At 40.3% G+C, this 26,793-nt stretch overlaps 1 protein-coding gene across 1 annotated transcript in view; it reads left to right on the top strand.

Moving 5' to 3' along the window:
- Positions 1-26,793, top strand: part of DNAH6 (dynein axonemal heavy chain 6) — a 310,610-nt gene that overhangs the window by 123,795 nt on the left and 160,022 nt on the right. The window contains exons 26-33 of the mRNA XM_008063442.2: positions 326-451; positions 531-686; positions 1,726-1,887; positions 11,935-12,072; positions 15,151-15,318; positions 17,837-17,985; positions 19,953-20,060; positions 25,953-26,508. Coding sequence (XP_008061633.1) covers positions 326-451; positions 531-686; positions 1,726-1,887; positions 11,935-12,072; positions 15,151-15,318; positions 17,837-17,985; positions 19,953-20,060; positions 25,953-26,508 — 1,563 coding nt within the window. The remainder of the gene's footprint in view (positions 1-325; positions 452-530; positions 687-1,725; positions 1,888-11,934; positions 12,073-15,150; positions 15,319-17,836; positions 17,986-19,952; positions 20,061-25,952; positions 26,509-26,793) is intronic.

Raw genomic sequence — 26,793 nt, 5'->3', positions numbered from 1 at the left:
AAAAAAAAAAAAAAAAAAAATTCTAGAAGTAAATATCTACTCAAGTCTCATTATTGCCACTTCATAACTACATGACTGCCATCAAGTTACTTATACTCTGACCTTCAGTTTCCTCTCATGTAAAATTGGAGTCAATAGTATATTCTTTCTAGAAGACTTATGAGAATGAAATAAGATTAAGTATTGTCCTGTTGGGCCACAGAACTACAAATTCTTAAAATTAGTTTTCAGCCATGTCTATTCCAAAAATAATGGTGAAAAAGATACTGTACATATGAAAACCGATGTCGGAAAACTCACCGTGGCAATTTTTTTTAATTTGTAGAGATTAAATGCCCTGGCTGCAATAGTTCGAGGCAGTCTTCCTAAATTGCACAGAAACATCATAACTGCATTGATTACTATTGATGTACACGCAAGAGATATAGTCACCGAGCTTGTCCAATCCAAGGTAAATGTTTTATACGTAAGATTATCTACATCTCTCTGAAATTGATGTATCTGATATGAGTATTATTTATATCGAACAGGTAGAGACAGCTGAATCCTTTGACTGGCAGAGACAGCTGCGCTACTATTGGGACGTGGACCTGGATAACTGCATGGCTAGAATGGCACTTTCTCAGTATACTTATGGCTATGAATATCTGGGTGCATGCCCAAGATTGGTTATTACTCCCCTCACAGTAAGTTATTAATCACTTAGGTTCATATTGACACAGAGTGCTTGTTTATGAAAAATCTTGAAAAGTTTCATTTAAAATTAATTTTAGAAAGGATTTTCTTTTTCTTTCCTCTTTTAATTTTTATTTTTAAATTGTGGGGTACAACTCAGGGTTAAATATACAAATATTTACTGCGCAGGTAACCTTGTTGATGAGGTGTGCCCCCTCTACCCTAGGCAGATATTGACTGCTGTCAATCCCACCTCCCCGCTCCCCCACACCCAGTTTCCCGCTACTGTCAATCCTTTTCTTACAGTAATATGGTAGTTGTTCAAGGTCCACTTATGAGTGAGTACATGTGATACTCAGATCTTTGTTTCTGTGAGAGATCACTCAGTATTCTAGACTCTAAATTCCATCCAGGTTGCTGCAAAGTTCATGATTTTGTTCTTCCTTATGGCTGAGTAGTATTCCATTGTGTATAAGTACCCCATTTTTTTTAAAACTCAGTCCTCTTTTTATGGGCAGCACAATTGATTCCATGTTCTTGCTATTGTGAACAAGGCTGCGATAAACATACGTGTGCAGGTGTCTTTTTTATAGAGTGATTTGAGATCTTCCGGGTATATTCTCAGTGGGGGATTGCAGGGTCATATGGAAGGTCAATTTTTAGAACTTTTAGGAATCACCACACTGTTTTCCACAGAGGCTGTACTAGTTGACACTCCCACCAACAGTGTAGAAGTGTTCCCTTTTTGCCACATTCTCGCCAACATCTGTTATTTTTTGTTATTGATGATGGCCATTCTGACTGGAGTTAGCTGGTATCTCAGTGTAGTTTTAACTTACATCACCTTGATGACTAGTGATTTTCTATTAATACATCTTTTTGTAAAGCAAATATTTTCATTATTTAATTATGCGTATGGTTCTTTGAATGTATTTGATTGCTATGCCTTTCATGGAAGATGGTGAGCCTTCTTCTATAGAAAGGAAATGACGTATTAAGTTGTGCCTAGAGTCAGGTCTCTTCAATAATGATAATTTATGATTTCTTCAGGATCGTTGCTATCTTTGCCTCATGGGAGCTTTGCAACTTGATCTGGGGGGTGCACCAGCTGGTCCCGCTGGCACTGGGAAGACAGAGACTACAAAAGACCTAGCAAAAGCTCTTGCCATCCAGTGTGTGGTCTTTAACTGTTCTGATGGTTTGGACTACAAGGTACATATGAATATTAATCTTAAGTGTTTTATGCGTCTCTGTCTACCTGCATAATAAAATAAAGGGAGAATGGAGTGAGGGTAAGCAACGGAAGAGAAATTGGATAAAGAATGACTAAAGTGAGATAAATAGAGCAAAGGTGAAAAGTAAAAACTTCATGGTCTGGGTGATCCAGGTAGGAATCAAAGCCAGGGTTTGACTTGTCAAATAAGGGGAAAATTAGAAAATGTGTACGTGTCAGTAAGTAGAAAGAAATGAAATGAAATATAGAATAGAAGGAAACCCCAGAAACAAGGAATAAGCTTACAGGAGCAATTCAGAGAATTGTGTATTGAAAATGAAATATGTCGGCCGGGCACAGTGGCTCAAGCCTATAATCCCGGCACTTTGAGAGACCAAGGTGAGAGGACTGCCTGAGCCTACAGGTTCGAGACCAACCTGGGCAACATGGTGAGACCTCGTCTCTACAATAAATCAAAAAATTAGCTGGGCATGGTAACGTGCACCTGTAGTTCTGGCTACATGGAAGGCTGAGGCGGAAGAATCACCTGAGCCCAGCAGTTTGAGGCTACAGTGGCCTGGAGCATGCCACTGCACTCCAGCCTGGGCGACAAAGTGAGACTCCAACTCAAAATTAATAAATAAGTAAATAATAAACTGTTTCTACTTTTAAGAAAAGAAAATGAAATATGTAGAAAGTGAGGATTCATGATAAGTTTTTCAACACAACAGTTCTCAAACGTTTTGGTCATGGAATCCTTTTATAATTTTAAAAATTATTGAGACCAAAGAGCTTTTTGTTCATATAGGTTACGTCTGTTGATATTTACCATGTTAGAAGTTAAAACTGATATATTTCATATATTTATTTGTCTAAAAAATAATAGTAAATCCACTCTATGTTAATATAAACATGCTTTCCTGTAGAAGAGAAAGAAAACCCTCACAAATGAAAAATTTAGTGACACTGTTTTATATCTTTGAAAATCTCTAATGTTTGGCATAATAAAATACAGACAGATTCTCAGATTTATTTCTACATTCAGTCGTTGAGATATGTTATTTTGGTTGAAGTATTTGAAGAAAATCCAATCTCACATAGATATGTACTCTGAAAAAAAAGGAATATTTTAAGAACTCTTTAAGGTAATTGTTGATATTCGTCTTTAAAACCACACCCAAACTTGACAACTGTTAGGTTCCTAAGGGTTATTTGCTATGTAAAAACTGAAACCATCTCCTCACCTTTTCATACTCTGTACTCTCATGAAAAAATCAGAGTGAAAAAGGCAAATAACACCTCTGTGTTGTTGTGAAAATACTTTTACCTCAAAGACTCTCTAAAAAAGTACTCTGGATTTGCAGGGATCCTTGTTTGTTTTTATTTCTTCCAGTGGTTGCTATTAAAACAGTAAAAATATACATGTATGTCTACATATGTATATGTCAGCTTTAAACGCTGTCTGCCACTTATTAGATAGATAAGGATTTTATTAGACACAAACTTCTGTGTTAGGAAGTTGGACTTTCTGTCCCAGCTTCATTTTTACTATGTCAAGATTTATGAAATGTGTCTGTTATTCCATAGCATACTATAACGAACTATAATTATGTTCGTTGCTTTGTCTGGAGGTTGAGTATAAAAACGTAAACCCTTTATATAGCACTTATAGTATCAAGGATTGTTCATAGTAGAATTTAGTGGAACCACTGGGCCCATAGATAGTGATTAATACATACATCACAAAACCCCTCTCATTCAAAGGAAAATGTTCCAGGCAGCAAGGTCAATGAATCGTCTTTTGAATTTATTTTCCCCTTTCTTACTCCTTTTAGGACAGTGTTTTTCTACCTTTCATTTCCTATGAATCACCTGACGATCTTGTTTAAGTACCTATTCTGATCTGTAGGTCTGGGTTGAGGCCTGACAGCTGGCATTTCTAGTATCCTCCAAGATGGTGCAAATTGATACTGATCCACTTAAGAAGCTAAGTTCTAAAGCAGTGGTTCTCAACATGTGAACCCTGATTAGTATCTCCTGGCAACTTGTTAGAAATGCAGATTCCCCTCCCACCCCAGACCTACTGAGCCAGATACTTTTGAAGTGGGGCTCAGCAATCTGAGGCTTTTTAAAACAAACTTTCAGGTGGTTCTGATGCATAGTCAAATTTAAGAACCGCTGTTCTATTGTATACTCAACAGCCGCTGTTCTTGGCATTTCAATTTTGCTTCTTTAATTATGTTGGAATACTTTCTTGAGCAATTCTTTTTCCTATTCTAATTTATGAAAATCCAGGGCTGTCTTTATTTGGTCATCGTACTTGGTTGATAATTTGGTAGAGGGAGCCAGGCTCGGTGGCTCAGCCTGTAATCCTGTGCTTTGGGAGGCTGAGGTGAGTGGATTGCCTGAGCCCGCGGGTTCGAGACCCACCTGGGCAACTTGGCGAGACCTCATCTCTACAGTAAATCAAAAAATGAGCCAGGCGTGATAGCGCATGCCTGTAGTTCCAGCTACTGGAAGGCTGAGGTGGAAGAATCGCCAGAGCCCAGCAGATCGAGGCTGCAGTGGCCGGGAGCAACCACTGCACTCCAGTCTGGGCGACAGAGTGAGACTCCAACTCAAAAAAAAAAAAAAAATTTTGGTAGAGGGTAGAATTAGAGGTTTAAAATCATTTACTCTCATACTTTGAAGGTCTTCTAGTATCAGTTTTGCTTGTGACAATATTGATAATAGCCTAATATATTTGGAAGATTAGTAAGATTTTGCTTCCTCTCTATCTCTGGAAGCTTATAGGATTTTTTCTTGATCCTTGGTACTATGAAAATTTACCAAGATGTGTCTAAATGAGACTAACAATTATTTGTGTGTGTGTGTGTGTGTGTGTGTGTGTGTGTGTGTGTGTATGTATAGCTCTTAAATCCGAAAATACTTCTTTTTTCAGCCTAGTGATACTTTATTTTATTTCTTTGTATCATTATGTCTCTGACCTTTTACATCTAGTCTCCACTTCCCTCAAATATTCTCATATTTTGCTTGTTGTGCAAGTAATTTTCTTTTACTTGTTTAGATTGCTGAAAACATACACATATTTATTCTATCTTATAAGCAACCATAAGAAAATAAATAAACTTATTGAAAGGATACTGGGATGGTGGGCTATGTCATGGAATCCAGAGAAGAGCAGGGACCTCCTTGGCACTGGGACATTTAGGGCCTTCTTTCTTGAACCTTACCAAGAAAATAGCAGGTTTACATTTCAAATTTGAGAGCAGAATTCTAGTTGTCAAACTGGATTCAAGTAACTACCCCCACAGCCGCGGACTGTAGCCAGACGAAGGGAAGAGTCAGAGTCATATAGGCACATATGGTTATTGAGAGCCAGAAGTGGTAGGAAGTTTCCAGAGAAAGAGAAGTAGCACTCTCTAAGAGTTTCTGGAGCATAAGATTTCAGAAAAGGAGGCTGTCTCCCAATGGCGATTCATGCCTGCCTTAAATGTTCTCCAGGGTTCTGGCCAGGCCCCTTTCCCTGTTTGCCCTCCCTGCTCTTTCTGACTCCTCATGAGAAAAAGGAGAGCTTTGGGCAGGAGGAGGTTGAAACTGCACATCCTTGGTCAGATGGACTGCCTCTCTAAGACCTCACTTTCACTCCCACAGGAACTCTCTTGTCCTAGAGTGTTTCTCAGGATTTGTTTTTCTTTTAAACTCTTCCTTTCTACCAAAAGCAAACAAAACACTCAAACACTGGGTTGAGTCTTTGTGTTTAGACACAGTCCAAGGCATATTCTCTCACTCACCTTCTCAGCAATCTTCTGGGATGGGTATTGTCATCATTGCACAGATGGGAGTGAGATTTGGAGCAGTGAAGTACCTTGCCAGTGGTCACTACTGGAAAGTAGCAGAGATGAAATTTGAACACATCTTTTGATTCAAGTCAAAAGATGTAGTCTTTAAAACACACACACACACACACACATTATGTGTACATTTGAAACAGGAAGAGCTATAAAGAATAAAATGAATATTCATTTAGCTACTTCCCAGCTAAGTGATGAAATGTTACCAGCAAAACTAAGCCCCCTGTCTCTTTTCACCAGGGTTAACTTCTATTCTGAATTTGAGGTTATCATTCATATGTATGTATATGTATATGTGTACCCCTAAATTTAAAATATAACATCGTTCTGTGTGCTGATTTCTACAGTTGGTATTTTCACCTTTCCATGTTTCCATGAGTCCTTTGTCTATGAGATTCATCCAGGTTGAGACTACAACTCTACTTTTTTGGTTTTTACTGCTCTGTTTCCATGATTTTTCATCCATTCTCTTTCTGATAGGCATTTAGGTTGTTTCTAATCTAGCATCTTGTACTCTAAGCAGTGCTGTGATGAGCATCATTGCACGTGTCTCTAGGTGAGTGGGGGCACAGTTTCTCCAGCCTAGGGTACAGGAGTGGGCCTCGGGGTACTGATACGTGTTCATGCTGACAATAAGGACAGAGGGTTCTCCAGAGTGGCCGTGATGGTTTGTGCTCCCACAGATGTGTAGGGGCTACCTGGCCCCACACCCTTGCCCATGCCGTCAGGCTCCTTCATTGTTGCCAATCTGAGGGATGTGAAATGGTATCTCATTGTATCCCCTCATTACTAGTGAGCTGAACATCTTTTTAAATGTTTATAATCATTAGGTCTCCTCTTTTGTGAAATACCTAGTCATGTCTTGTGCCCATTTTTTCTTGGCTTGTTTATGCTTTTTAAAAATTATCTGTAGTGTTTTCAAAAACATATTATTGATACCTTCTCTCAGGTATTATCTTTCAGTTCTGTCCTCTGAAAAGGGACATTAGTAGCCTAAGCACAGTGAGCATCTCGTCCCCAGATTGTGGCCTTAAAGACCATTTTCTGATACAAAGTGAACACAGCTGATTCTAGGTCTATGGCAGGAAATGCCAGAAATAATCCTGCACCACTTTGTCCCATCTGAAACAGCACAAAATACCAAAAATGACTGTGATCATATCAATAGCAATCAGAATCTTACTAAAAGGGATTTCCATTGGTCAGTGATGGGACAATGTGAGACTAATAATAGTAATAATTACTGGAGTAGATCAAAACACATCAAATATTTTTAAATTCATGAATATATAATGATCCACGTAATTATCAGAGAAACAGAAAACTGAATACCATATGTCCGCCCTCATAAGCAGAAACCAGACGTGCACGCACCCAGGCACAAGGATGGAAACAGCAGACACCGGGGCACTCAAAGAAAAACGGAGAGGAGATAAGGGCTGAAAGCCACCCACTGGGCACCATGTCCACCACCACCTGGGTGATGGGTGCAATAGAAGTCCAAGCATCACTACTGCACAGTATTTCTACGTAACAAACCTGCATGAGTATCCTCTGAATCAAGATAGAAAATAAAGTAAATAACTGTGTAACGATTCGCACAAAAAAATATAAAACAAAAAATTCATTTGATCACCTTAGAGTTTTCTAGAGAAACAACTTACATGAAAAACTGTTAAAGAGAAAGAATTAACGTTTATCCTGCCTTTCCTGTGGACTGTTTTTCAGGGCAATACACATTGATGTAGAGTGGGGCATGGTGGCTCACACCTGTGATCCCAGCACTTTGGGAGGCAGAAGCAAGAGGATTGCCTGAGATCAGGGTTTGATACCAGCCTGGACAACATGGCAAGACCTAGTCTCTACACTAAATTTTAAAAAAATAGCCAGGTGAGGTGGCATGTGCCTGCAGTTCCAGCTACTTGGAAGGCAAAGACAGAAAGATCGCCTGAGCCCAGCAGATGGAGACTGCCATGGCTGTGAGCATGCCACTGCACTTCAGCCTGGGCCAGAGTGAGACTCCAACTCAAAAAAAAAAAAAGAATGAAGGAAAAAGGAACAAAATTGATGAAGAAAATTATTCCTTACAGAAGAATCCCAGCTAATAAATGCAGAAGAAATGATAACTAAAATTACTATTTTTGCTATTTTGGAACCTCTAAAAATGTGATGAATTAATCACTGTCAAAAAAGATTTAAACTTCAACTTAATTAATCTAATCAAGTCTCTAGATTTAAATGCCAGTTTTCAGGAAGTACAGGTGTATAAGATAAAGAACACATTAACACCACAAGGATAGAGTCAGCTAAATATGAAATGAGAGGAATTCTATAGGGAAAATAACTTACAGGCCTTCACAAATAAATTGCTTAAAAGGAGGAGGAGGAAGATTCAGGGGAACTACTATATATCTAAAGAGATTTAAGAGCCACAGTAACCAAGTGCAATGTTTGTATTTTTTTTTTTTATCCAAACAAACCAACTGTAAAAAGACTATTTTGGTACTACTGAGGAAAACTGAACACGAACTGGTATTAACTGACATTGAGGAATTATTGGGTTTTTCTTCGAGTGTGTTCATGGTATTGGTTGTGCTAATTTTTAGGTTCATACATTTTAAAGAATTCATGATGCAATAACACGATGTCTGGGGTTTACTTTAAAATACTCCAATAAAAAATGTTGGAGAGTATTTCAAAAACAGCAGAATGTTGATAATTGTTCACCTCCTATGTATGTTTATAAAATTTTCCAAAATAAAAAGGTTTTATAAAGCAGAAAGCATCACCAAATAAAATGGCAAAAATAAGTCCACAAAATCATTTCTAATGGTGAATTAAATGCTAAGCAATTAGTCTCTGAAAAATTAAGCAAAACATAATAGCCCGTGACTGCTATTGGCCAAGAGCTGGCCTGGCTCAAACAGGCCAACACAATTTCATAGACTTACCCACTTCCAGACCAGGTCACTCTGTGTCCATTTTGAAATGAGGCCAAAAAAGTCACTCCATAATCATGTCTGAGAACAGACAAGCAAGAATTCTGTCCAAATCAGAAAACCTATCTAGCGTTCCCCTCTCCCAGCTAACTGAAGTAACTGCTGTACCTTTACCAATGACAGCTCCAGCCATCTGTCACCAGCCTCCTAGGTAACTGTTATGACACCCATCATAACATCGCCCTGCTTTCTAACGGCACCTAACTCAGAATGTTGTGAGTTTGCGTTCCCAAAGGATGTTCAAGTCTTGATGCCTGGTACCTACCAACGTTACCTGATTTGGAAAGAGAGTCCTTACAGATGTAATCGAGTTAAAATGAGATCGTACTGAAATCAGATGAGCCCTAACCCAATAACCCTTTCAGAGGGAATGGTGGCTAAAGATACAGAAGGAGAAAGGCCGCGTGAACATGCACAGGATGCAGGACTGGAGAAATGCAGTGAAGCCTTGCAATGCCAAGGAGTGCCTGCAACCACAGAAGGTTACAAAGAAGCAGGGAAGAATCCTCCTAGATTCTGAGTGAACATGGATTGCCAGCACCTTGATTTCAGACTTCAGGCCTTTGGAACATGAGAGAATAAATTTACATTGCTTTAAGTCACCTAGTTTATGATAATTTGTTACAGCAGCTCTAGAAAACTAACACGCAGAGCAAAGCCCTTCTTCCTTGAACTTTCCCCAGAATTTTCCAAAACAAGCCCAAATCCTCTTACAACCCCCCATAGTGTGGGGTCTCCCTTGTTAGAACAAGTAATAAACCCAATGGCATTTGACTACAGGTGTGTTCCTGGTTAGCTTTCGCCTGCAGGCATCGATCTCTCCTTCGCTTTTGTTGAAAGCAAAGAACTGGAAACTGCCTGACTTGTAAAAGTATTTGTTACCCAGTCAGTCATTGTAAGCATTTATTCGTTCAAGGTCAACATTTGGAATTGCTCCTTTGCCCAGTACCCTGGAGGTTTTTGCATTCTGGGACGGTGCACCACAATAAGATTGGTTTGGAGGAGAGCAGGGCTGGGAATTTGTGCATGTAGCACATGACTCGATGAACACAAAAGAGCTGGATTTCAAACCCCCACTCTCCTCCTCAGCCAGGCACATACCTTACAACCAGGAGTGGCAGAGAAAGAGGGTCATTTGTGAAGAGCAGACAGAAATCAAGAACCAGCGTGGCCATGGGCATGTTCTCAAGGAGATGATTTTAGCAAAGAGCCTATATCAAAGATAAAGCTGCAATTTTCTGTTACGTCTTTTAAAACTGCCCATCCACAAGTGTCCCTTGGGAAGTCTTTCAATACCCAGGTGTTATGCATAAGGGTAAAGACCATTGCTTTACAATATGGAAGAGGTCCTCACCCTAGTTGTCCAGAATACCAGCTTGGATTTGGTCCATTTTATCCTTCAGTGCATTTATTTAATTTTTCTTATCTTGGCTACGTTATAATTTCTTTCCAGGGACTTTTATCTCTGACTAATTCCTTTAGAGCATCTTGTTTTATTTTAGGAATGCAATTTCCTCTCAAATATCTCTGAGGATTCCATTTGAATTTTTTTAAAATTCTTTTGTTTCCTAAATCATCTTTGTTTTCTCCCAGGTTGCTCATTCAGTTCATTCTTCTCATTCCTTCTCTTTCTTGGTGTTGATTTTCCCCAGGTATCTGTTGGATCTTTTTATTCAGTTCATAAGTACAGACTAATTTGATTAGTATGAGCAGCTTGTTTCCCAGAATGCCCCTCCCTTGAATGAAGCAGTTCCAGGGAGCTTTGTGGGCATATAGAGTATGGACAGTAGGTTTCCCCATGAGTCTGAGAGCATGGAGCACCCAGGAAGCCAGAAAGCCCCCAATAAATGACAAATAGTAAGGATTTTCCTTCTAAAGTCGTAGATTTCAGTAGATTACACTGCTGGATGTAGCATTCTTTCTTTTATTATTTCTAAATCTCAGTGACTGAAATGGAAGTCTGGAGGCATAGTTCTCACCTTGGCTTTGCTTTTCTTATTTCCAGTATCTTCTAATGTCATCCCAAGACTGATCTCCCCCTTTAGCGTTGACGTTTCCCCTGGTGGGAAACGTCAGCACTAAAATCTTAAGAGCCCTGTTTACCTGTGATGGGGGAAAGAAAGAACAAACAGAGGAAGGACTCATAAAGCTGATCGTTCCAAGTGCTATTTTTTTTGGCTAAATCCCAAAGGGTTCCCTAGAGGCTGTGTCTGCTTCCCTTGTATGTGTTAATATTGCAGATATTGCAGCTTGCATGTAACCATGTTGGCTTGGGGTTTCTTGAAGGCCTCATTGGAGGTCAATTTGTCCTTCCCTCTGCTTTGGGGCTGCAATTTTCCCTTCTCAGTTGGGCATCCTTTCCATATACTTGTCATCTTCCAGCATTTTTTTCAGAACTTTCTTCCTGCTGCTGGTTTCCCTTTCCATTATGTTTCTATGAGGCAACTACGGGTATGTAAGGGTAGAAACATAAAAAGGAGACAGATGTACACACAGATCTGTCTTCCTGTGATTCGTGGGAATTGGAGGAAGGGAGGTAGCAGGATATGTTCAGTTGACCACCTTGACACTAAAAAGAGAAAGATTAGCTCCATTTGTAAAGACATAGATGGATAGTAGAATGTGATATCTGTATAAATGCTTAACCAAAAACTCAAGTCCCCAAGGAAACTCTACACATAGTTGGCCACAAGTGCATGTTCATTTTCTTCCATAATTAGGATTTTGCTATAGAAGAGATTAAGAAATGCTACCGTAACCTATGCAACCCATGCCTTCTATTCACTAGTTTTTGTGTTCTACCAGCCAGAGCACCTTCTAAAGATGATGAAAGCTTTCATTAGTAAAATGTTTGAAGTTTTAAGTCCGTAAGTTTGTCTGTTCTATGTGTTAGATCCTTGAGATCCTGTCAAGCATTCGCAGAGGTGAGTGGAGGTTATGAAAAAAAAGAAAAATGGGTCAGATTGTCATTTTACTTTAAAATAAAAACTAAATTCAAATTACTTAGAAAGATGCAAAAAGATACTTTCTCTTGTAGAAAAACATTTACTGCTGACAAAGCCCAGTATTCACATAAAACTATTGCTTATTTGCAGATACCACCTCTTTTCCCTGTAATCTTTTCGCTCAAAATTTCCTTTTGAAGGAGTTGAAGTAGACAGTACAAAGTTGAACGGCTCTATTTTGATTTCAGATGATGGGGCGCTTCTTCAGTGGCCTGGCGCAGTCAGGGGCCTGGTGCTGCTTTGATGAATTTAATCGAATTGACATAGAAGTTTTGTCAGTCATTGCACAGCAACTCATTACCATTAGGAATGCCAAAGCCGCAAAGGTAAGGCATTGGGCGGTTACCTATCAAAGTGGTTTTTCTCAAGTTTGTAACTAACTCACAGAATGTTGCATTTTAGGAAGGATGACGCTAACTGACTTTAACCATGTTAGAGTCCATGTTTTCAGTATCATTGGTGAGTTGGTGAGTCCCACACTAGCAGGACTCACTGGGCTGAACTAATTCTTTATCTGGGCAACACAGAGTAGCAACTGTGTCAGACACTGTGCTGTGCTGAGACCTAGGGATATACAGCTCGTGAGACTCAGGTCCTGTCTTCAACAGGTACACGCACACACACACATGCCCATGCACCCACACCCTGTCCCTCTGCCCTCCACCTCCTATCACCCTCCTCGCCTTTCTTGTTCTGGTCTTTGACATTGACTTCCCTGCTATGTTTCTCTAACAATGCCTCTTCCAAGCTCCATTGCCTTCACCATGGCCCCCAAGTTCCACCTGGTGCTGGGAGAAAAATCCGGGAGAGATCCTGGTGAATCCATGGGAACTCTGGATCTCCAGAACTCACTGGACTGGAAAATCCAAGCAGTGTGGGGTCAGATGAGGACACTGAAGTGGTCCTATCATTTAGAATGTGTTTAGCCCCTTAGGAACACGTCCCTGGGAGTGGGTTTTGTATTTAGAAGCTAAGGGCAGTGAACAATGGAACCCAGTCCCTACCGCTCTGTGTTGACCTTCTGAGATATGGTCCCAATGGGCAACATTGGTGTTTGACCTGTAAAAGCCAGAACAACCACTGCCAGAGCCCCACAAGGGTTAGGGGTTCAGGTTCGGGTTAGGGTAGGTTAGGGTTAGTGTAGGGTAGGGTAGGGTTAGGGTCAGGATAGGGTTAGGGTTAGGGTTAGGGTTAGGGTTAGGGTTCGGGTAGCGTGCCATTAGGGTTAGGGTTAGGGTTAGGGTAGGTTAGGGTTAGGGCAGGGTAGGGTTTCAGTTAGGGTTAGGATTAGGGTTAGGTTTAGGGTTAGGGTTAGGATTAGGGTTAGGGTTAGGGTAGGTGTCATTATGGTTAGGGTTAGGGTTAGGGTAGGTTCGGATTAGGGTAGGGTAGGGTTGGTTAGGGTTAGGGTTAGGATTAGGGTTAGGGGTAGGGTAGGGTGCCATTAGGGGTAGGGTTAGGGTTAGGTTTAAGGTAGGTTAGGATTAGGGCAGTGTTTAGGGTTAGGGTTAGTTGTAGGGTTAGGTTTAGGGTAGGGTAGGGTTAGAGTTATGTTTAGGGTTAGGGTTAGCGTTAGGCTTATGGTTAGGGTTAGTGTTAGTATAGCATTAGGGTTAGTGTTAAGGTTACGGTTAGGTTACGATTATGGTTATGGTTAGGGTTAGGGTAGCGTTAGGGTTAGTATTAAGGTTAGGTTTTGGTTAGGGTAGCATTAGGGTTAGGGTGAATTAGTTTTATTGTTAGGGTTATAGTAAACTTAGGTTTAGGTTTTCTCATTTGGCCCCTTTTCAGCAGATTCCCAGCTATCAATTAGGTTCCATCCTGGCATTGGGCAGAACCCCTGGATTATGGTCCACCTCTAGGGACAGAGTTCATCTTATTAGAAGATTCCTTTTATTAAGAATTGTTAAATCTTTTGATTATTATGTATTCAATTAATCAAAAGCCTGTATGGGACTTTAATGAATACCAGATTGTGCACGTCACTGTGGTGTCTACTAACACTTATTTCATCTTTACACTCATACTGTCTGAAGCAGATGGATGTTTATTTTCCCAAAGTAATGGGTGAAAATTATTCATATATGGTAAACTATATTTCCACAGTCTGTGTGAAAGCAAGTACACACCCAACTCCATGGGACCCTATAATTTGAGCTTCCTCCTCTCTCTCACATACTGGGGAGGCTCGTGTTGAGCACAAAGTCCTCCAGATAAAGCATAACTTGTAGGTCATTATCATCTTGCTGATCGATTAGCTGAGACGAAAGCATGAGCGTAAGGGACAGGGACCAGGGAGAGCAGAACCCAGCCTGAAGCACTGCCCACTGGAGGACAGCCATTTGTGGGAAGGAGGAAGGTAGATGTATCTGGGATTAACCAACCTTGGCCTCAAGTTGCCCCTGGCCAGCTGAGATAGGTGTCGTAGGATATATCCCCTGAAGTAGAAGAAAAAGCTCCAGTACAGTAACGGAAATAGGCCTAGCCCGAGCAGCCATTTCAAGCAGCAGGACTGGTCTCCAGTTCTACCATGCAGTGTTCTGTCCCCTGCAGGTGGTGTCTCATACACTCAGATCCATCCTAGTCTTCCCTCGTATTCTGAATGCTGCTAGCAGTGCCTTCATCCAGTGGCCCAACTGGAAACTTGGAATCCACTCTGGATCTGCCCCATTACTATTACTCCCAGAACCTAAACCATCACCAAATCCTATTAACTGTATCTGCTAGATGCCTCTTGTCCCCACTTATACCTCGCAAATTCTGGCCTTCGTCCACTCCCCAGTGAAAATTCCTCACTGCTCTTCCATCTATAGCTTGTCCAACCCCTCCACTGCCATCTTTGATCCTATCCCTCTGCTTAAAAATCTTTTCTGTTTCCCCCAGCCTGTGGGACAAAATCTAAATTCCGTAGCTTAGGTAGACAGCATGAAACACTGAGCCCAGAAGAGACTGGAATTGGGCAGGACAGAATCAGGAAAGACATTTTCTCTGTTGTCCAACAGCAAGATGCAGTAGACTTTGCTTTAATGCTTTTTTTTTTTTGAAAACATATCAAATATTTTATTAATGTTTTTATGGATTTAATATAAAACAATATTTAGAATATATTATTTTGAAAACACATGGTATTTAAATTAGCTCATTTGTTTCTGTTTTTAAAATGTGGCAATAAAATTTTACAGTTATAAATGGGAAACTATTTGTCTATTGTACAGTGTTGCTTTACTATAATGGACTTAAGGTATAAAGGTATTTATATCATAGTTATTTCAGATTAGTTACTTCAATTACATTAACATAATGCTTTAATGCTTCTTTACATGCATCTTCTTTCTGAATAATAATTCTGTGAGAGAATTTACAAATGCCCGGAGGAGGCTAACTTGTACTTTTTCTTTGAACAGCTCTCTAGATTCATGTTTGAGGGTCGGGAAATAAAGTTGGTGATGACTTGTGCAGCCTTTATCACAATGAATCCTGGATATGCAGGCAGAACCGAATTGCCAGATAATTTGAAAGCCCTGTTTCGACCATTCGCAATGATGGTTCCAAATTACGCCTTGATTGCAGAGGTGAGCTTCACACTGGAAAGCAGCAGAAATGGAAGGTTGTTCCTTTGACGTGCCACTTGAGTCTGTGGAGGTGGGAAGGTTCCTTGATGAATGCTCTCTAGTAACATTTCCACATTATTGTTTGCTTTTAAGTGTAGATATGATCGTTATCACGTGGAATGTTTCATTCTGCATGTTTATTTGCTTCCGGCTACATCTGTAATGCCCAGAATGATACCAGGAATATAATAGGCCCCTAAAACTGGAAAGAATCAATAGGTTTAACTAACCAGTTCATCTCTAGGAATTAAAATGTCTGGGTTAGTTCTAAAAATACAGTATTATTCTCACTTTCTGCGCATCATTTTTCATTGGAGTCAAGGAATTCTGGATAGAAGCAGCACTAATCACTATCATGAAGGCAGAAATTGGTTTGTAAGTCTGTATCAACTTAGTCAAAATAAGGTAATCATTAATAAATTGATTTTGGGGCCGGGCCCGGTGGCTTAGCCTGTAATCCTGTGCTTTGGGAGGCCGAGGTGAGTGGATTGCCTGAGCCCGCAGGTTCGAGACCCGCCTGGGCAACTTGGCGAGAACTCATCTCTACAATAAATCAAAAAATTAGCCGGGTGTGGTAGCGCGCGCCTGTAGTTCCAGCTACTTGGAAGACTGAGGCAGAAGGATCGCCAGAGCCCAGCAGGTCGAGGCTGCGGTGGCCAGGAGCAGCCACTGCACTCCAGTCTGGGCGACAGAGTGAGACTCCAACTCAAAAAATAAAATAAAATAAAATAAAATAAATTGATTGATTTTTTTATGATTGCATGTGTTCTGTCTATGTCTACCTATGCATATGAATTTCTGTTTAACCGGGCTTTGAATTGACAAGAATTTAAATACTAACTGAGAATCAATGTATTTACATCGTAAACTTTACATTTTTTTCAGTTTTGGTTTTGGTTTTGTTTTTTGGTGGGTTTTTTTTGTAGATACAGGGCCTCGCTAGGTTGCCCAGACTGAACTCAAACTCCTGAGTTCAAGCAACCTTTCCACTTCTACCTCCCAAGTAGCTGGGACTACAAGCATGTGCCACTATGCCTGGCTAAATTTGACACGTGTTTTTCATGGCATGTTTTTATTGAAATAATTTATAATACAGTAAAATCAATAGATCGTAAGAGGATAGCTCAGTGGGGCAACCCCTTCAGGCACCCTCCCACTGTGAGAGCTTCTCTGTCCTCTCAATAAGTCCTGCTTTCTCACTTAAAAATAAAATAAAATAAAAAGAATACAGCTCAGTGAATCCTTACACTTGTATTTATCTATGTGACCACAAAGACCAAAACTTCAGACATTTTCAGGACTCCAGAAGGCCCTTTGTGCTCAGTGTTGCATTTTATAACAAGGAACACTACTCCTTTTAGGATGGAATTTCTCAAAAAGCGCACATTAACCCTTTGGCTAATATGTTTGGTAAGAGCTCATTTTAAATATTCTTCTATGTGAAGTAAAATATGGCTTAGGAATAGTCCATGACAAATTCTTTCATTAGAAAAATTACAACTTATATGAGTATATACTCACAGCATCACGGGTCTCCCAGCATCCCTTGTGGGCATGGCAGGGTGGGGAGCAGTTAAGGGAGTTGGTGCCTTTACTCTTGACCCTCTATGAACGGGGACAATAAATGATGTGCTCGCTGAACCAAGCCGGTAGGAAGAAAATCCAACATGTCGTTCAAATCTCTTACTTTGTCCTATCATTATATTACTCAGGGATGAATTGAACAAACTTAAAAATCCAGCCTTCCGAGTATTATTCTTGTTGCTGTTAGAGATTTAATGGGTTTGTCATCAGTAACTATTAGTCACCAACTGTGTGCAGAGCACTGTGCTAATCAGCAAGGACAGGGCAGTAAACAAAACAGACACCAGTAAGAAATCTCTGTATGATTTCAAACCCTGCCTCTGAGGCCAGATTATGGATAGAAGGAAGAATTCGCTCTCACCTTCACTGTCAAAAACACTTGGCATCCTCCAATTATTTAACCAAAGATACAGAAACTGGCAAAGCAAGGGCAAAGGAGAGCTGCGAATCTTTTCATAGCTTCCCTTGACTCCCGGGGAACTTAGGGAGCAGGTGGCCAGCACTCACACTGTCCACCAGGGTGGTGTTCCTGTCAGAGCAGAGATGCTCAATTCTTGACTTTGTACTAGGGCCTTATAACATCATCCAACCCCTAGGATAGGAGTGTTTTCAAACACCATGCTCTGCTCCTCCTTGATCCCAAATGCCACTAACACTATGACCTCATCTAAAGAACCAGTGCCTAGGTATCCCTGCGCAATATTTCACCTCCCAGTTTCTGTGGCATTGAAAACTCTTTTCCCTTCCATCTTTACATTTCTTTATTAAATGATAGAACAACCTGGAAAAGCATAATGCCTCAAGCAGATTTCGTTGGTAATTATTATTATTGTTCTTATGCTAATACATTGCTGTCGATACAATACAAGCATTGCATCATATTTTTCTATTCTAGGTAATTCTATATTCTGAAGGATTTGAATCCAGTAAAATATTAGCAAGAAAAATGACCCAGATGTATAAGCTCTGCAGTGAACAGCTCTCTCAGCAGGATCACTACGACTTTGGCATGAGAGCCGTGAAGTCTGTCCTGGTCATGGCTGGGTAAGAAACCAAAGAGGTCAAGAGTGAAATTCCAAGTCATGTAATCAAATGCATTAAATGGGCCACTCAGGGAAGGCTTTCAGAGAAACACCAGGTACATAGTAAGTGATTGATAAATATTAGCACCTGCTTTTGACATCATTCTTACCTTGGCACTCCCAAGACAAAGTGAAACGAACCATGTCTCTTCAACCCATGACGGTGCTTCACTGTGAGTCCTAACACAGTTGTCCTCAGCCTGAACGTGACCCCCAGCTAGGCTTGTGCTAATTTTAATTTCCCCAAACGCATCCCTTTCACCACCATAAGATAGAATGACTAGTCTTAAGAGGCACACAGCATTTTATATGCATGCAATCAGGCCAGTCATACATGTCACCCAACACAGCCTCAAGAGTTAAAAGCAGGCCAGGCTCGGTGGCTCAGCCTGTCATCCCAGCACTTTGGGAGGCCGAGGCGAGTGCATTGCCTGGGTCTACAGGTTCGAGACCAGCCTGGGCAACTTGGCAAGACCTCGTCTCTACAATAAGTCAAAAATTAGCCCCGCATGTTGGTGCGTGCCTGTAGTTCCAGCTACTTGGAAGGCTGAGGCAGAAGGATCGCAGGAGCCCAACATGCCAAGGCTGCAGTGGCCGGGAGCATGCCACTGCACTCCAGTCTGGGTGACAGAGTGAGACTTCAACTCGAAAAAAAAAAAAGAGTTGAAAGAAGCCTCATCATTCTGTTTTCAGATCAACTTATGCCATAGACTTCATCACTGTCTTTGAGTGTGGGCCGAGACTGAGCTTCTTCCCAGTTTTCTTTTCTTTTTCTTTTTTTTTTTTGGAGTTGGAGTCTCACTCTGTCGCCCAGGCTGGAGTGCAATGGCCGCTCTCAGCCACCGCAGCCTCAACCTGCTGGGCTCCAGCGATCCTTCTGCCTCAGCCTTCCGAGTAGCCGGAATTACAGGCGTGCACTACCACGCCCGGCTAATTTTTTGATTTATTGTAGAGATGAGTTCTTGCCAAGTTGCCCAGGCGGGTCTCAAACCCGCGGGCTCAGGCAATCCACTCACCTCAGCCTCCCAAAGGTGTGGGATTACAGGCTGAGCCACCGAACCCTGCTCCAGTTTTCAATAAAGAAAGCGTCTTTCCTCTTTTCAGGACTCGATTTTTCTCTTTATAACTTCTTGAAACTGCTGGAGTTTTCAACTTATCCAGAACCTCTGAGAGAACGTATTTCCTTTCCAGTTCTTCCTCTCAGGCCAAGACTCATTAGTTCAGGTTTTGCACAGCCAGGACTCCTTCTGCCTGGCTTCTGTATCACTGGGCTCTACACAGATCTCCCTGTCCTTCCTGCCCTCTGCTTTTCTTTCAACCTCCCAGATTCAACATGTCTCCAGTTTACAGAATGGTCATTTAAGGACTAGGGATGCTAAGAGGTTCATAAGTACTCACATTCAAAGAGCACCACTACAGCCCAATGGAAGAGACAGACCAAGTGAAAGGATAGGGCTGCACCCACTCAAGCAGTAAAGAGAGAGAGAGGGTGGAGGCGCTTCCCAGAGAAGGGTGTGACTAGACTGGGTTTTGAAGGGGAAAGAACAGGCAAAGAGCAAAACAGGACATTCTGAGCAGAGAGCAAGGAAAGTCACAGGGATAGTAATCATCCCGTTGCATTCTAGGAACCGTAAATTCAGGTTGGATAAAGTCTGGATTGATGGGGGGGTGGGGGCATTGCGAATGTACCCTCATCATTTTCCTCAAGACTGTGTAGTCAGTGCAGGACTTGTCAGTTTGCTCTGATGGAGATGGACACGAAGCACACAAGGGAAAACGACCCTCTCCTTCCAGCAGGAATCCACAGGGGGCAGGGTGGAAGGTGCCCCCACAGCTTTCTATAAGCAGAATCCCTGACCTACAGGTTTGGAGAATCATGCTCATTGCGATGTTCTTGCGATATCATCTAAAACATTCCTTTAAATTTAGATCTTTAAAAAGAGAGAACCCAGACCTAAGTGAAGATGTAGTATTGATACGAGCTTTACGAGACTCCAACTTGCCGAAATTTCTAACAGATGATGCTATTCTGTTCAGGTAAGTTTCTCGATGTCACAGAGTAAAGCATAGCTATCCCACAGAGGTAAAGAGTGGTCTTCTTGGATTATTTCTGTCTCTAACCAGCTAATAACTTTCTCATCTTTTCTGGGGTTACTTATTTCAGTTTAAAAAATACTGATTTAAAATAAAAACACTAAAATGTTGGCATGATTCCAGTCACTTTTTTTTCCAAAATAGTAATCACCAGACTATGTGCTATACAAATTAATGTTTAGTTACAAGTTCTTAGCCAAAGAGAAATGAATGATGACCCAAATTGAAAAATCAGACTTGTGGCCTAACCTAAATGAGTTTGCATTTTTATCCATCTCTTTGTCTTTTATTTAATTTTGTTTCTTCATATTATACGTGCACGTAGGTTTCAAAATAAAATCGTTTCACATATTAGTCTTATGAAAAGTAACAGTCTTATGAAAACCAACTCCCACTTCCCAAGAGCAATCCTTTTTCATGTTTATGTCACTTCTGGTTTGTTTTTTTTTTTTAACTTTTTTTAGTGGTTGCTCTAGATTTTGCGGTATACATTTACAACTAACCCAAGTGTGAGCACCTTTTAATGCCATAATCTTCATTCCTCCCTTCCATCCCTTTTATCTTTGCTGTCATTCACTTTACTTATCTATAGGTATACCCAAGCATATACATGCAAGGGGGGACCCCAAAAAAACGAAAATTACCTTTTGGAGGATGGGTCCCTTGTAGCACAAGCTCCTCCCACTAGGTAAGTGTTCTAGGAACCCATCAGCATCAGCATACTGGTTAGCACCTTGTTGTGAAAGACTGCGTTCAGCCTCGGTGAATTATAGGTAAAATGTTTGCTCCCTCTGGCTTCTTTCAAGATTTTTTTCTTTATCTTTAATTTTCTATGATTTTAAAATGATATGCCTAAGTATAACTTTTTCTATATTTATCCTGCTTAGTGTTCTTTGAGTTTCCCGGAAGTGAGGTTTGGTGTCTGACATTAACTTGGGGAAATTCTCAGTCATCGTTGTTTCAAATATTTCTTCTGTTCCTTTCTTTCTTATCCTCTGTTATTTCTATTACACGTATGTTACTCTTTTAGTAGTTACCCCACAGTTCTTGGGTATTATGTTGTTATGTTTTCAGTCTTTGGTCTCGTTGGGTTTCCATTTTGAAGGTTTCTATCGGGGTAGTCTCAAGCCCAGGGATACTTTCCTCAGTTGTGTCCAATCTCATGATACGCCTGTCAAAGGCATTCTTCAATTCTTTCATAGTGTTGTTGGGTTTTTATCTCTGGCATTTCTTTTGGGTGCTTTCTGTGGCTTTCCACAGCTCTGTTTATATTACCCATCTGTTTCTGCATGCTGTCTATTTTACTCGTTAGATCGCTTCACATATTAATCACAGTTGTTTTAAGTTCCCTGTCTGATAATACCAACATCCTTGTTATATCGGGTTCTAATGCTTATTCACTCTCTTCAGACTGTTTTTGTTTGTTTGATTCTGCCTTTTAGTATGCCTGTAGGCCATGTCTTTTGGCAAATTTGTGAACTTTTCAGTAATTATTACTTGGAATATTTTTTTCAGTCCTTTCATCTTTCCTCACCACTTGAGACTCCAATGACATTGAGCCCATCTAGGGATTTTTTTTTATTTTTTTATTTTAAAGATGTGGGGTACAATCTAGGGTTAGGTCTGCAAATGTTCATTATGCAGGTCCCCTTGTTGACGAGGCGTGCCCCTACTCCCGCAGACTCCCACTTCTGATTTTTTAAATTGTATTTTTCAGTTCTAAAATTTTTATTTTTTAATATTTTTTTCTTCTCTTTTTTTTGGACAACACGTCCCATTTATTTTTCCATTTCTAGTGTGTTCATAATGGCTCTTTTTTTTTTTTTTTTTTGAGTTGGAGTCTCACTCTGTCACCCAGACTGGAGTGCAGTGGCCGCTCCTGGCCACCCCAGCCTCGACCTGCTGGGCTCCGGCGATCCTTCCGCCTCAGCCTTCTGAGTAGCCGGAATTACAGGCATGCGCTACCACGCCTGGCTGATTTTTTGATTTATTGTAGAGATGAGGTCTCGCCTGCCCAGGCGGATCTCGAACCCGCGGGCTCAGGCAATCCACTCACCTCAAAGGCACGGGATTACAGGCTGAGCCACCGAGCCCGGCTATGGCTCTTTAAAACATGTTTATGATGACTGTTTTAATATACCAGTCTCAGTTGGGCACAGTAGCATGCACTTGTAATTCCAGCTACTCAGAAGGCTGAGGTGGGAGGGACACTTGGGCCCAGGAATTCTAGGTCAGCCTGGGCAATATAGCGAGAGCCCACCTCTAAATAAATAAATATACAAATAAAAAACCAAAAAACAAGTGGTCAGATAATTTTAACACCTCTGTCATCTCAGTGTTTACATCTATTGATTGTCTCTTTATGCAGTTTGAGATTGTCCTGATTTTTTATTTGATGAATAATTTTTATTGAAACCTACTCATTTTGAGTATCAGGACATGAGACTCTAGATCTTTTTTTGTTTGTTTGGTTGGTTTTTTTTGAGTTGGAGTCTCACTCTGTCACCCAGACTGGAGTGCAGTGGCCGCTCCCGGCCACCGCAGCCTCAACCTGCTGGGCTCCGGCAATCCTTCCGCCTCAGCCTTCTGAGTAGCCGGAATTACAGGCATGCACTACCATGCCCGGCTGATTTTTTTTGATTTATTGTAGAGATGAGGTCTCGCTGCGCAGGCGGGTCTCAAACCCGCAGGCTCAGGTAATCCACTCACCTCAGCCTCCCAAAGGCGCGGGATTACAGGCTGAGCCACAGAGCCCGGCTTCTAGATTTTATATAAACTTGTTTGAGCTGGATTCTCCAGATGCCACACCAGCAGGTGAAGGCAGAAATGCAACTTTCTACTGCCAGTTAGGATAGAATTCCAGGTTCCCCGCTCAGTCTCAGCTGACACTTGATGGAAGCAGAGAGGAACTCCTTATGGTGCTTTGTAGGGTGGTAGTTTCAGGTCCCCAGCAGTCCTTCACTGATAACACCCTGGATACGAGGGTAGGAGTGACTCATTACTGCCCCCCATGTTACCTCTACATGGAGAAGTACAACTGAAGCCCCTGTAAACTATGTATATAGCAAATATAAGAAGACTCTGAAAGGCCAAGAGAAGGCAGCCTGGTTAATGACCTAAAGAAACAAGAAATGGCGAGATGGCAAGTCCCTGGTTTCTCAGCAGACAGTGGTAAAAGTCTTGACTCTCCACTGAGCCTCCTTGGACACCACCCCATGAGGGAGAGGGAAGTGTCTCATTACTCCTAGGTGAGTCCAGACTTCCCTTATAGTCTCCACAGAGGGCCTCCAAGACCACAGGAGGTAAAAGCTCTAAATACCTATTTGGGCTTCTCTGGCACCACTGGGGAATGAGAAGAGAAAGTCCGGGCAACTAGTGAAGATAAAAGCCCTAAATACCTATTTGGCCTTCTCTGGCACCACTGGGGAATGAGAAGAGAAAGTCAGGGCAACTCATTACAACTGGGCTATGGTGGAAGTCTAGGCTTCCCACTCAGCCTCTGCTAGTGTGGGTGGGAATAAAGACCATAGTTTTGTTCTGTGGTGTTTGCTTGGAGTAGAGCAGTTATTACTTAAAAGTTTTCTGTCCTGGTCCTGTGGATAGGGACAGTAAGCTTTTGTTGTGTGCATGTTTTTGTTTTTGTTTTTGTTTTTGCTTGCTTGCTTGTTTGATCTGTACCACTGGCATTTCTGGGTTGTCAGGATGTAAAAGACAAAAAGAAACCAGGGACTCGCCATCGTGCCATTGCTTGTGTCTTTAGGTCCCTAGCAAGTCCACCTTCTCTCCACCTTTCAGAGTCTTCTTATATTTGCTATATACATAGTTTACAGGGGTTTCAGTTGTATTTAATGAAAGGAATAGGAAAAATAAGTCCACTCCGACTTCCTGGAAAGAGAAGTTTGTTGACACTTCTTATTACTGTTAATGTATTAATGCATTTTTTAACAGCTGTAGCTTTTTCAATTAGTAATAAATATATCATGAACATCTTTCTTCATGTTAATATATATGCATTAATCTATTTTTACCACGGCTGCTAGGTTGCTATAAGTTTGCACTTTCAGACATAGTAAACTTACAGAACTACTTATATATGAACATTTAGATTTTTCCCGACTGTTTTCAATTCTAATGATGAACATTCCTATACATATGTCTTTGTACACTTACGATATTTCTATAAGGGAGATTCCGAGAAGCAAGTTTGCTGGTCCTAGGGTTTGTACTTTGTAATTTAAGTAGATTCTTTCAAGTTGTCCTCCAAAGATGTTTTACCCTTTTACATTTATATAAATTGTTTTATGAGTGCATTTTTTCCCTTGAATGTTTTCAAGAGAAGACAGATGTAATCTCCTTTTTTAATGTGCACTTTAATTATTAGTGTTATTGAGCATCATTTCCTGTGTTCATTAATCATATATATTTATTCTTCTTAGAGCATGTTCCTATTGTACTCTTTTACTTATTATTTATTGAAACTCATATCCTTTCTCTGATATAAACATTGAAAATATTTCTCTAAGTCTTTCATTCATTTTTGAAGTTTATGTACTCATTTAATAGTTATCCTACCATTCTTGGATGTTATGTTGTTCTTTTCAGTCTTTGTTCTCTTTGGCTTTCCATTTTGAAGGTTTCCATTGAGATATTCTCAAGCTCAGAGATACTTTCCTTGGTTGTGTTCAATCTACTAAAAAGTCTATCAAAGGCATTCTTCATTTCTTTCATGTTGTTGTTGTTGTTTTAATCTATGGCATTTCTTTTTGGTTCTTAGAGATAGAACCAAAGTCTTTTGTCTCACAGAAGTTTGATTTTTGTCCTTTTTTTTTTAACTCCATCGACATTTTTTACAGTTGTATATTTCCTATCTTTCTTAGAAAGACTGTTTTACCACAATATTGCATAATTTATCTCTCGTACTTTCATCTAATGCTTTTGTCATTTTATGTAGGGTTTTTACTGTATCTCAAATGTATTTGTGTATATAATGTGAGATAAAGACTTAGCTTCTTTTTTCCCGTGGTAACATTCTGTATTAACTGTTGCCTATAAAAACATACAACTTTTCCCTTCCTCCCTTTTTTTTTTTACCTAATACAAATCTTTTCTTTATATTTCCATCTTATTTTTCTGAATATCCATACAGTATAAGTAAATGGTTTTAGGAAAAGTAGAGATACAATTATAGTTTTTAAAATAAACTAAGTTTGAAGCAAAGAACCAAGTATCACTTGTTCTCACTCATAAGTGGACCTTGAACAATCATCACAAACTATAAGAAAACGATTGGCAGTAGTGGGAAACTGCCAGGAGGGGAGCGGGAAAGCAAGATTGGTAGTAGTAGAAATTTGCCTGGGGAAGAGGGGGACACACCTCATCAACAAGGGTACGTGAATAATGAATATTTGTATACCTAACCCTGAATTGTACCCTACATCTTTGAAAGAAAAAAAATTAAAAGAAAAATTTTTTAAAAAATAAAACTTCCATACCAACTGCAAATAAATAAATAAATAAACTGTAAGTTCATTACTTTCTACATATTTGGTACTATGGGCAATACAGAAACAAGCAGTATTGCTTACCCTCCAATGTACTTAAGGACATTGGTACAGAAAATAAACAAAATCATGCTAGATATCATAGAAATGACAGATTCTGGTACAGTGTATAAGACAAACTAATACTGTGTATGTTCAGAAGAAAGGGAGATGAATTAGCAAAAATAAGACTCATAATATTTAAATATAATATTTAATCAATCAATTGTAACAAATGTCAATGAAAATATTAATGACCAACGGTCCCTAATTGGTTTTGTTTCTGTTTTGTCAGTGGAATCATATCTGACCTTTTTCCTGGAGTCCAAATTCCAGAACATGATTATGGTATCTTGCAGTCAACAATTGTGGATGTCATGAAAGGACAAAATCTTCAGCCTGAGATGTGTATGGTCAGAAAAGTGATACAGTTCTATGAAACTATGTTAGTAAGGCACGGTGTCATGTTAGTCGGGCCAACAGGAGGTGGCAAGACCACAGTTTACCGAATACTAGCAGAAACATTAGGAAATTTGCAAAAACTTGGGTTAGACAATCCCTTTTACCAAGCAGTTAAAACATATGTCCTCAACCCAAAATCAATTACAATGGGTGAATTATATGGTGAAGTTAATAACATAACCTTGGAATGGAAGGATGGCTTGATGGCGCTAAGTGTCCGAGCAGCTGTGAATGATACTTCAGAAGACCATAAATGGATCATCAGTGATGGGCCAGTAGACGCTCTTTGGATTGAAAATATGAATACAGTGCTGGATGATAACAAGATGCTTTGCCTGGCTAACAGTGAGAGGATTAAACTCACACCTCAAATTCACATGCTTTTTGAGGTAAGGGTGCACCTTTCTGTGGCGTGAAATCATTCATTCAATTGACATACCATTATTAATGTTTTCCTCACACTGATATATCACTTACCATCTGTAGTGATTACTAGAGGGTTCTGTTTACTTAGTAAATATTTATTAAATTATCGTTTGATAGTAGATTGTCAGTCCTGACAAAGTTTCTCAAATGTTCCTGCCTCTATAAACAGAAAATACAATCAATTTTGACTTCCCAGCAATTAAGAGAGACATAAAGTGAAAAAAAATTCCCATGATTGTATTCCTAGA

Source organism: Carlito syrichta, unplaced genomic scaffold, assembly GCF_000164805.1.
Source record: "Carlito syrichta isolate Samal-C Ts95f unplaced genomic scaffold, Tarsius_syrichta-2.0.1 Scaffold306846, whole genome shotgun sequence".
NCBI classification, from domain to species: domain Eukaryota; kingdom Metazoa; phylum Chordata; class Mammalia; order Primates; family Tarsiidae; genus Carlito; species Carlito syrichta.
This window is presented reverse-complemented; position numbering and strand designations above follow the sequence as displayed.